This window comes from Antechinus flavipes, chromosome 1 (assembly GCF_016432865.1).
Source record: "Antechinus flavipes isolate AdamAnt ecotype Samford, QLD, Australia chromosome 1, AdamAnt_v2, whole genome shotgun sequence".
Lineage (NCBI taxonomy): Eukaryota > Metazoa > Chordata > Mammalia > Dasyuromorphia > Dasyuridae > Antechinus > Antechinus flavipes.
The window spans coordinates 595271181-595283571 of record NC_067398.1 but is presented as its reverse complement, the minus strand read 5'-3'; the positions used below and the strand labels follow the sequence as shown (position 1 = coordinate 595283571).

The 12391-nt window shown below is 31.5% G+C and overlaps 1 protein-coding gene across 1 annotated transcript in view; it reads left to right on the top strand.

The window, feature by feature from the left end:
- The window catches only part of EIF3E (eukaryotic translation initiation factor 3 subunit E), a 38883-nt gene extending 27117 nt beyond the window's left edge, over positions 1–11766 (top strand). Inside the window, exons 8-13 of the mRNA XM_051970984.1 lie at positions 176–302; positions 1949–2050; positions 2631–2740; positions 10350–10452; positions 10747–10881; positions 11426–11766. Coding sequence (XP_051826944.1) covers positions 176–302; positions 1949–2050; positions 2631–2740; positions 10350–10452; positions 10747–10881; positions 11426–11464 — 616 coding nt within the window. The 3' untranslated portion in view covers positions 11465–11766. The remainder of the gene's footprint in view (positions 1–175; positions 303–1948; positions 2051–2630; positions 2741–10349; positions 10453–10746; positions 10882–11425) is intronic.
- Positions 11767–12391: the final 625 nt, after the last annotated feature.

Below are 12391 nucleotides of genomic sequence, written 5' to 3'. Positions count from 1 at the left end.
AAATAGTTGTCTTCAAATTACTGTTCTTCAAATAAAATTTTAATTATTCACATATAGTACAATTATTCAGATATAGTACAGTTTGAAAACTCAGTAGTCCTGATTAGCCTAATTCATTTAGAATTGTTTTACATTAAGCAGGCATTCATTATTGAATTGTAAATTTCCTTTTTAGGTATCTTAATGCAATTCAAACTATGTGTCCACATATTCTTCGCTATTTGACTACTGCAGTCATAACAAACAAAGATGTTCGAAAACGAAGACAGGTATTAAAAGACCTAGTCAAAGTTATTCAACAGGTAAGAACAGGTCTTTTTGGAAGTTTTTTGTTTTGTTGTGTTTTTTTTTTTTTTTTTTTAATGCATCTATAATTTTTGTAAAGGGTTTGGAAGAGTAGATAAAGGATTACCCACAAAACACTTACCTCAGTTGAAAATCAGTCAGCAAATATTTGAGTTCCCACTATGTGCTTGGAACTATGCTAATATATTTTAAAGTAGACAGAAGCTGTCTTGAAGAAGCTTATGTTTTATTGGACTGATTTCATCATAACAGTAAGAGTCAAGAAAAGGTTTGTGAAAGAAATAGCACTATATATAAGCTTTGAAAAGAGTTATGGAGTTTCCAAGAGAAAGAAGTAAGGAGGCAAAGCATTCTGGGTATGATAAAAAGCCTGGAGAAAGGAATAGAGTTGGGAGATGGAATTTCATGAATAGGGAATAGCACAAAAGCCAGTATGTGTGAAACAGATTGAGTTAGAGGAATTGGTGTTTAATCAACCTACAAAGAGTAGTTGGAGCCAGACTATGGAGAGTTTCTTGAAAAGAGGAAGTGATATACAATCAAATCTCTTCTTTAGGAATAACAATTTAACAACTGTATGGAGAGGATTGGAGAGGCTAGATGTAGAAAGACCAATGTAAAAGGTTATCATAATAATGGAAAGGTAATGAAGGCTAGGCTAGAGTGGTTGTGAGTTGTAAGTTAAGAGAATGGAATTCATAAGAGGAGTTTGAAGAGTAAGAGGAAAGAGTCAAGTATGACACCTACATTGCAGACCTGGGTAACTGAAAGAGTAGTAGTACTCTCTCCACAATTAGAAAGAAGTTGTAGGAGTTAAGTTTCAGGCAGGGTAGTGAATTCTCTTTGGACATAAGTCAGTTTGCAATGTCTGAAGCATCTGGTTCAATAGACTATTTGAGATGCATAACTAAAGCTCAGAAGAAAGATGAGGTCTAGCTGAATACATAGATTAGGTCATCTGGGAATAAATGATAGTTTAATTTGAATCGTTGGTTGTTGATGACATAATCAAGAGAGAAGAGAGTGCTCTGCTTAGACCCTTGAGCATATTCTGTAGAGGTATATAATGAAATGGTTATGGGGTAAAGAAGGTTATAGTAGATGGTGAATTTGCAAAGCACACTGAGATCAGCCCTACAGACTTACAGCTAGGATGAAAGCCACAACAGGTCAATATCTTGAAAACCCTGAGAGGAGAGACTGACTATCCAGGAGAAGATTTCAGCACTCTCAGGCTCAGCTGAGAAATCGAGGATTGAGGAATGAGTTAAGGTTGTTAGATTTAGATATAAAGGGAGTACTTGGTGATTTTGGAGACATAAGTTTCTGTTGAATTCTAAGAATAGAAATTGGATACAAAGGACTAAATAAGTGAGTAGAAGATTAGAATGAAAGAAGAGAGTATAGATAGCTTTTTCTGTAAGTTAGATATAAAAAGAAAAGATCAAAGAATAACCATTTAACAGTGGGAAGGTGAAAGTTTATTTTAGGGATGAGAGAGTTCTGGGCATATTTGTAAGCAGTAATTAAGGCATTGAATAAAATTGACCAGAATTTGTAGTGGAAAAGGAGAAAATAAAGAATGTTAAATATTGTGTTATGTTTTTTAAATCAATCTGATGTCTCTGACTTGTTTCTCTAGGAGTCCTACACATACAAAGATCCTATAACAGAGTTTGTTGAATGCTTGTATGTTAACTTTGACTTTGATGGTGCCCAGAAAAAATTAAGAGAATGTGAATCGGTAAGTCTAAGCTAAACTCTCAAACTTTATTGTATTTTCACTAGGATTATATAATTTTAAAATTGTGATCATAGATCCATTTTGGTCAAGATTTTAAAAGTTGACAGTTTTTAAAAAGTTTAAATTTTTAAAAGTAGCTGACAAAAGCCATTGTTCCCTCTCCTGTGTTCTGAAATCTTCCTTCCCCTGAATGAGAAGAGGAACTTGGAACATGTATCTGAAAGCAACATGATATAATGGGAAGAGTATTACAGTGAAAGCACAAGGACCTGACTCAAATCCTGCCTTGGACACAACTTTGTGACATTTTGTATCCCTTTGCCTCAGGTTCCTCATCTGCAAAATTAGATTTTTTGACTAATTAGCCGTTTAGGTCCCTTCCAGCTTTAGATGATTCTTGGTTAAATTGTAATTTGGCAATATTTAGAACTTGACATGGTACTAAAACAAGAGTGGACCAGAGTTAGTAGATTATAATTCCTAAAGAGCAAAATGAAGAATAATGAAAACGAAGATAAGATGCAGAAATTTGAAGGATTGTTAGTGTACTCATTTTCTTTTTATATTCTTGAATTGAAAGGTTCTTGTGAATGACTTTTTCCTGGTGGCTTGTCTCGAAGATTTTATTGAAAATGCTCGACTCTTCATATTTGAGACTTTTTGTCGCATCCATCAATGTATCAGCATTAGGTAGGCAAACTTTCATTTTTATTTTTATATCTAAACATTCATCAAGACATCAATCAATCAAAGAATAATTAAGCACCTACTATGTGAGTAGCACTACCCTAGATAGAAATACAAAGAATGAAGTGCTGCTTACTTTTCTAAAGGATAAAAGTGTGCATGAACTCTATATACAAAAAAGGATGAATAAACGTTTATGTCTTTATTTATATGCATTGTCTGTATATCAGGATGTATTTTAAAAGTATGTGTCTGTGTATCTGAGGTGTCCAGTGAGACTAGAAAGATTAGGATAGGTTATTTAGGACTTTAAAAGGTAAATTTTTAAAAAAAAAAAATAGAAAGCCATTGGAGTTGTTGAATAGTGATTCATATGGTCATTTCTGGACATAAGGAAAATTATATAATTATATAAAATAAAGAATGGGACAAGATTTGAACTAGGGAGACCAATTTGGAAACTTGTCATAATTGAGATGTCTGGAACAAAAGTTTGTATCTTTGAATAGAAAAGAGATCAAATGTGAGAGGTAATGTGAAGACAGAAATGGCAAGACTTGGCACTTGTTTGGATACATGGTGAGTGGGAGAGTGAAGAGTAGAGGATGATATGAATCAGATACTGGCAAAACATTAATTCTTCAATAGAAATAGGGAAGTTGGAAGAGGAATGTTTGCTATAGTAAAATCTCAGAAATCCCATTGTCTAGAGATGTATTTGCTGTCTCTTTCCTACTCTCCCACCTTCCCCTCCCCAGAAGAAAGGGGAAGAGACACAGTTCTGATTTATTCTTTGAAAACCAGATTTAATTTAATCTCCTACAGATCCCTGAGTTCTGAATAATTATTTATGCTCAGAAAATGCCCATAAGTTTACTGCAAGGCTCTCTTATTAAGAAAGCTTATGTGGTTAATTTGTTGTATATTTCTGTGATTTAAAAATGTGGAGTAATACATGTTAGACATTCACTAGCAAGACTAATTTAAGGTTTCTATTGAGTTCTTTCAATTTCAGTTAGCCAGAAATTCAGTTAACCTGATCTCATTTTTCTAACATTCTAGTTATTAATGTTTATAATATTTTTTACATATGATTCCTATAATTAATATTTCCAATTTTTTTTTGCCAAAGAAAAGATAGAAACATTATTTGTATTTCTCTTTAGTTTAAATGATTTTATTTTTACTGAAAGAAAATTGATGACTTACTGATAATGTAGTGTAATAAATTTTAAATTGCATTGATTAAATATTTGGAAATTAGTATTTCATTAGTATTTGAATATTAAGTAATTCTCTCTGGACCACAAAGTCTAGTGCCTATGTTGCCAAATACTGCCTTATTCAATTGCATTTTTTTTTTTTAGTACTGACTTTAATATTTATTGTCAGTTTGACAAATTCTTTGATTTATTATTTCTGTGACTTTCTTCAATGTAGGCCTTAAATATTTGATTAACTAATTCTTCACTTGACCAGCAGCAAGCATGAATTAAGGTGATTGCCTAAACTAGGGTTGTAGTCTCTGGCAGTTGTACCTAAGTTATTCTGTACCATTAAGCTCACATCTTGAATTTCACTCATTTTGTAGCCCACTGAATTAAATAGTGAGTAGTGTGCTTCTCTTGGCAAATGACTATATGTGCCTAATATGATTTTATTGTCCATGGTTGAAAACAATAGGTGTATCATTTCTAGAATTCTAGTGAGTTAACAAACTGCTAAATTTTCTTTACTATGGTTTTTTATTTGTTTCTAAGACCTATAATAGAGATCTTAAAGAACTTAATTTTTTGTCTTCTCTGCAGTAGAACTTTCTCCCTTCCTGGCTGGCCTCCTGTCATTTGGCTTTTCTCCTTGGATTAGAACTTCATTTCTTGCCAGCATTGAGAGAACTGTAGTTATATCCATGATGCTTTTGTCTTTTGTGTTCCACATTAAGATGCCTGTAATTAGAAGAATTACGTTCTTCTAATTTGCATTCTAAGTTTAATCAAGTGATTTCAGTGTTCCTACTCCTTAGTTTCTTATGTTGCTTACCTCACAGGATGTTGTGAGGCTCAGATATGAATAATATATATGAAATAGTTTTGAAAACTTGAAGGCATTCTAACAAGTACAAGGTCATATTATCTCTATCCTTTTCTCCATTTTAAAAAAAATACTTACTGATGTTATTAATCAGTCTTAAATTATTAATAGTTTATCTTAATTTGAACCTTTAATCAGTCTTAAATTACTAATGGCTTATCTTAGTTTAAACCTTTTAAAGATATAATCATAGACTCTCAAGAGTTGAAAGAGACAGACTTAAACTAGTTCAGTGAATCTTTTTCTGTGTCATTGTTAGGTGATCATTCAGCCTCTTTCATCTCTATGTAGTTGTAATTATTAGGAGAAAATCTAGGTAGTGTGTGTAAAGTGCCAGGCCTGGAGTAAGGAAGACTCATCTTCCTGAATTACTATCTGACCTCAAACACTTAGTAGTTGTATGCTTTGAACAAATATTCAACCCTATTTGCCGCAGTTTCCTCTCCTGTAAAATGAGCTGGATGAGGAAATGGCAAAATATTTCTTTGCCAAAAAAACCCAAGGTGGGATCATGAAGAGGCAGACACAATTGAACTATTCTTTATAAAGTTCTTGCTTAATGGGCTAGTAGTAAAGACATTGAATTAGAATCTAGAAGACTTGGTTCTGAATCTTAGCTGCCTTTTATTATGTGACTTTCAGTAAACCTTTATGTTTCTCTGGGTAAAATGAAGGACTTGGACTATATTTGTAAGGTCATTACCCTCATTGGCAATGGTAGGGCCAGATTTTTGAAAATTGAAGCCTTGTATTCTTTTTTCATAGAATAATTTATTATTGCTCATAGAATTATGGAATTATGGCCCCCTGGTGGTCATAAAAATGAAGTGAAATGATGAGCTGTTGTTAGGACAAACATATAGAAATGGCATGTATCATTCCCCATGAGATTGGTAATGGGGTACCAGAATGCAGTTTTATGAAGAGGCTGCCAGGGTATTACATCCCTGCTTTTTTCTTTTTTTTGTTAATTTTAAAGCTGCTTCGTAGAGTTTAATAAAAATGCAATAGAAAATGTTACTGACTTCCCTGTGACTTGTTAATTGTAGCAGAACCTCTTTTTTGGAGGTCCCCAATAATTTGGAATTTATAGTAAGTAATCTTTGAGTGATTAAAATTTATCTTTGGCCTATGAAAAAAATTGTTAAAGTAGTTGTAGAAAAGAATTATTTGACCTAATTGAAATGTAACAAAATATTTAATTAGCTAGTTATCCCATATCCTTTCATATACTTATGTACTTTAGGCAAACTGTGTGACATGTTGACTGGATGTATATCTTTTTCAAGGAAAAAACATAAAAAGTATATTATCAAAATTGGAGGGTTTTGATAATCCTTTAAAGGTAATTAAGTCATACCTAAAATTAAGGGGCTTTTTATGTCCCTGGCAGTGAGAAATAATATAGTGAAGAGTACTGACATCACACAGTGGAGAAGATCTGGGTTAGGATTCAACTTGCTATGATATGGTTCTTAACCTCAGATTGTTTCAAGCAGCCCTCATATGAGTCTAAATCACAGAATTGGTGATGATTGCATTAGTGTAGGGAGTTCCTTCAGGTGTAGTTAGCTGCACAGAAGATCTATGTCAGATCCAAATAAAGATTACTTTTTATAATAAAATAATACAGAATAAAAATTATTTCATTCCTCAAGAAAAGTTTGAAAAACTAAGTTATTTCTTTCTTAGCAACACCAGTATGAAATATTATCTCTATCCTTATTATATATTCAAGTTAAAATCAAGAAATTGAGTTTCAAATGACTTTCCTGTTGTCAAATAGCTCATAAGTATAGAAGTGGGATTCAGAATCAGATCTAACTCTTAAGTCTTTCATCCTGTTGTCAGTGTTGCTTGTCTGGGACTGTTCTTTATCTGGAACTGGAAAGGGAAAATAGTTAAGTAAATACTGTGCAAAATAATGACATTTTAATAAATATTAGTGAAGAATACTTTGTTAGGTGCCATAGGAAATGTACTTTCTGGATGTGGCAGGGCAGACTTCATGTTCTTCACATGGCTTATACTATAAAGTGATTAAATTATAATTCTTTCCAAATCTTTTAATTTCTAATATATCGGCCTTTTTCCATAGTTAGGTCCTTTATATTAATTTGTAAAAAAGCAAAAGAATTCTTCTCTTCTTCCCTCCTCTTTTCTCTTTCCTTCACTAATTCTTTCAAGTGTAGAGTATGTTACATTACACCAAAGTCCCAGTGGCAATTTATTAAGCATTAATTTGAAGTTTGACATATATCCTGAATTAGCTTATTTTTTTTTGTTTATTTTTTACCAAATGTCTTCAAATACATGTATGGTAGCCATATCTTTTTGAGAACTGCATATTTAGAATATTTTTTTTTATCAGTTTTTGTATAACCCTGTAGATTTGTAGGATAAGATTTAAATCCTTTTACCACTAGTGTACAACATCTGCCAGAAAAGATTATAGTGGTGAATAGTTTTAAATTTAAAATATCTGAATAGTTTGTAGTTTGTCAGATGCTAATGTGGGTCTATGTGTCTGATATTTAAAGGATATTCTAAAATAATACTTGGAATAGTTTTTAGTTGTAGATAATAAAATCTGATTTTAAATATTTATCATAATATACTTAAGTATACATTAATAGGCCCTATTGGAGTTAGTTTTGCCCTTCAGAAGAAAAGTATAATTAACTTTTACATTAATGTTTTAAACTTACTGTGTTCTGCCTATTTCAAGTGATATTTAGATTATCTTTATATTTGTATTCCTTAAAGTTCCATAGTATCCTACATATAAATTAAATTTGATTCAGAGTAAATTTGGATTTCAACATTTATTAAGTAGCTCTTGTGCGCAGAGTATTTTCACAAAAGTGGAAAATGATACTAACAGTGCTAATATAGTTTTCAAAGACATGCATATTTCAGCATTTCTGTGTGTGTGTGTAATGTTTTTTAATTTCTTCAACCTCAGTTTTATGTTAGGATTCTTCAATTTTTTTTTTTTAATTTTGTTTCCCTCCACCACCACCCCCAAAAAAAAAATTACAAAAAAAAAAAAAAAAAAAAAAGAACCTGCCTTTACCTTGCCTGAATCACTTTTAAGTCTTGTGTGTAATCAAGAGTTTCTGTTTCCAAAACAGTGTCTAATTCTCTATTAATAAATACTATAGATGAAATCAAGCAGTTTTCATGAATAAAGTATAAAAACTCAAATTGTTTCAGAAATGGTAACTGTTAAATGCAGCATTTTGTTAAATGCCAAGCCTTCATTTGTCAAACTTTTGTGGGGAAAATATATATAATTTGCAGATTGTAAGGCCAGGCTTATATATAGGTATACATAGGAAAAAAAATCCTCTGACAATTGATAATCAGCTCCCTTCAATTTTTCATATATTGGGTTTTCCTAAATCAAACAATCTGTATTCATAATTTCTCTGGAAGTTCCAGTAACAGTTCAGTTTTAAGCTTGAAGAAATCATTTCTTCAAATAAATTAAGCTAATGTGTAGGTGCTTTGGGATATGCTTTTGATTGACTACACAGAATTTATGATTTCTATGAATGTTAATTTAAAAGTAGCTTGTTAATAGCCATCTTTTGTGGTTGCTAAGCAAGTTAGCTATTAACTCTTAAATACACATTTTAAAATTTATGAACACTTTTCAAAATGCTCAATATAACATGTTTGTAGACAAGGTTGTGAGTTTAGTGTAATCTGGAAGTTTAAAAGAATCTGGGATGAATTAGATGTTTCTTGGCAGGCATTCTACATTTAGATATATTTTCTGCTACATTTTAGTTATTGGTAAACTGAACATAAATGTTTATAATTAGATGCTATTTCATCAAAACTAAGTGAAATGTTGGCATTTCTCCATGTTCATTATCTACTCACTTCATCGTAACTAAAATTTATTTATTTTTTTAATGTGTATACATATTTATACAGTTATCTTGATGCACAAGAGAAACAAAAAAATTTAAAGCAAGTCTTCCAAACTTTAGCTTTAATGTTCAGATTATTTTGTGCCCTTTAATATATTCTGTCAACGTACTACTATTTTTCCTTTTCAGTTCAATTTTAAAAAGTCATTTTAAATTTCAGAATAGCCTGATAAGTAACACTGTTCTTACCTTTAAGAATTTAGTTGTTGGAATTTAATTTTTCCTATTTGTGGTAGTTGGAATCTTAGTTGGTACCTAAATAACTAGTTGAAGTACTCATAAAAATGATAAGCAACTCATGTAATGAGACCTTTATAGAATCACTGGTAGACAAGAATGCAAAAAAAAAGTTTTAGTCCCAGCTCAGCTATTAATTTTTTGTATAACTTTAAAAAATCTTTAACCTTTTTGTATCTTTTCCTTCTTCTTTTTCTCTTCTCTAAAGAGAATTATAATACTTAGGTCACAAGATTGTAGAGTTCAAGTGAAATTGTGTATATTATTAAAATTCTTTGAAAATTATAAATTAATGTAATTCTGGCAAGTCCTTGTACTTAAATACTTAAGTGTATATATACTTTTTCCACTGGTGCATATTGCTGCCCCATATGTACCTTTGCAATGGGTCCCTTCTTGTCTTATGTCCTTATAGGAATTAAGAACTTGTAGACAGGATCAAGGGAGAATGGGCTCCTTTATATGACATGGGTAACACTTAGATTTGTGACATTGCTATTACACACTATTCCATTGTCATCTTTGCAGGTTACATTAACTGGATGTAGCCTGACATATCTAGCATCATACTTTCACCTCTTAGGCCTGATGCTTACTTTCTTATTTTAGTATTATCTTATTAACTAGTTTTCCATTAGTGTGTGAGGAAAAAACTACTCCCAGGAAGCTACATATACAATAAATTCTGTTTTTAGAGACATTTGTATTATGGTTTTATACAATTACTGATAAAGGCTGAAAATGAAATAATGATTGGATCATGTTTATCGTTTTCAAAACATTTCAATAAATAGATTTTTAGGGATATTTGCACATCACTGAGGAAGGTCTCCACTTTTTTTATATAAAGCAAGCAGTTACTGAACCCTCTGGCACAATGGGAAGAGTACTAAATTAGGTGCTATGGAATCTGGACTTGAAGGTGTTTCCATCTCCTCCTTGCTGACCTTAGGCAAGTCGCTTGGCCTCTTTGGACCTCAGATTTCTCCCTCTATGAAATAAGAGTATTGTGTTGGATGACCTTCTAGTATCCATCCTAGTTCCAAATCTTTGATTTTATTTTCCTTGTCCTTATTAAGCAGATTGAAAAATGATACATATTTATAAATAAGACAGGTGTGTGCTGTGATTTCTGTGGTGTAGATAGTAAATTCAAAAGGAATCTCAAAGAGGGAGAGATCGTTTTTTCAATTATATTTAACAGGGAAGGCTTACGTGAAACTTACCAGTAGCCAATTTTAATAAAAATGTGGGTAGAATTTAGCATTACAGTATATTTCTCTTTACAGTATAGTAAAGAAGCACGTTACCTAAGTGCTTATGTATTTTTTCTCTCCTGTTAGCATGTTGGCAGATAAGTTGAACATGACTCCTGAAGAAGCTGAAAGATGGATTGTCAATTTGATTAGAAATGCCAGGCTTGATGCCAAGATTGACTCCAAGTTGGTATGTATTATAAAATGTCCCATAATTACAGAATATGTTAACCAAAACTCAGTTTAAAATCATTTTGATCCTTGTACTTTCTTTGACCTCTATCAGAAGATTTTTCTAATTCCATACTGACTGCAGAAGTATTTTTAATTTATTAACTAGCTCATCTGAATATGTAACCTCATTAGGAAAGTATGAAATATTCATCTGTTGATTTTACATTTTATACTTGAAGTGTTATGTTTGTCTTTTTGAGCACCATCATTAAAATATTATGAGACCACATTTTCTCCTGTTTTGTTTCAGGGCCATGTGGTTATGGGTAACAATGCAGTCTCACCTTATCAGCAAGTGATTGAAAAGACTAAAAGCCTTTCTTTTCGAAGCCAGATGTTGGCTATGAATATTGAGAAAAAACTTAATCAGAATAGTAGATCAGAGGTAAGAACCTTGACTTTACATTTCTGTTTTGGCTAATTTAAGAATAGTAAAATATAATTACCATGTAGACATGCTTGAAATTAATACTAATATAAATAATGGCTGCTGTATGATCTGCTATGTTTTCGTTTTTCATTAGTAAGCACATTTTATTTAAGATTTTATACTTTGTGCTAATTAATTTCTGAGCAAGAATATTTTCTATATTATATAAAAGTCAAACCGAAAAAAATTAGATATTCTATTGTATTATAATTACTAGTTTGCCTCTTTCTTCCTCTTATTTATTTGAAATTATGAGTTAATGAAATAAGTATTAAATATATAATAGTAGAAGATGATAAATAATGTGCATTACTTATTAAAAATCATGAGTTAAGTCAAACCAGGAAGAAAAGAAGAAAGAAACTAGTACCAATTATGACATTCATTTCAAACTTTATTGTCTACTGTGTACAGAGGTTTTTACTTATAACTATCACTTTAATATTTTCAGGAAGTATTGTCTTTTGTTCTGTTGACAACTCTTCCCTTTATATTTTAGGCTCCTAACTGGGCAACTCAAGACTCCGGTTTCTACTAAAAATCTTTGGAAGAGGAACACTTTGAAAAATTTCCACTTAACATATACAAAGTATTTAGCTCTCTAGAGAGAACCTGAAATATTGTGGATTTGAATTTAAATAAAATTGGCTATGTTTCATTTTATATTTTTAAGTTTGTGTAAATGTTTGCTTAAAACTCAATATTCATCCATAAGGCAACAGTAAACTATATTTATGTAAAATTGTCAAACAATGGGGAATATGTGATTATGAAATTTTTGCTTCTAACTCCTGATCATGGGACATACATTTAACTTAATAAATTGAATATAAACTTGCACTAGCTACCATTATTGTCTGCTAGATATCTAGCATGTTGACAGAGAAATAAAAATCATTCCATATACAGAAGATGCTTGCTTTACACCATTACTAGACATTGATTGCTTTTAATGGGAGCAGTGATAAGGATGACAGAGCTGGCAAATTGAAAAGACATCCACATAAATAAAGTGTACCTTTCTTGAAGACAGAAGATTATATTATGTCTTTTGGGCAAGGACCCCTATCATTTCTATCTTTTATTTTTAATTCTTAAGTCTAGGCTTGATGCATAGTAGATGTTTAATAAATGCTTGAACTGAGTAGGTAGTAACTGGTAAAATATAGAGGACTACCAGGAGAGGAAACTTCCTCACAGAAGTTTGCAGAATATACGCAGAAATAAATCTTTAATTTTGTGTTTATTGAGTTGCCTAAGGCAGGATTGAACCAACTACTACTTTTTGGCCCAGAGCCAAATGAGACTCAGAGCCTGTTTTGTTTGATGATTATGAGCTAAAAGTGACTTTCATATTTTAAAATAAAGTTGTATTGTACAAAAAAGCAGGTTGCTAGTCATATTTGGCTAAAACAAATAATGAAAAAACATTTTTTGCACAGAGCAGATTTCTTTCAATTAGCTA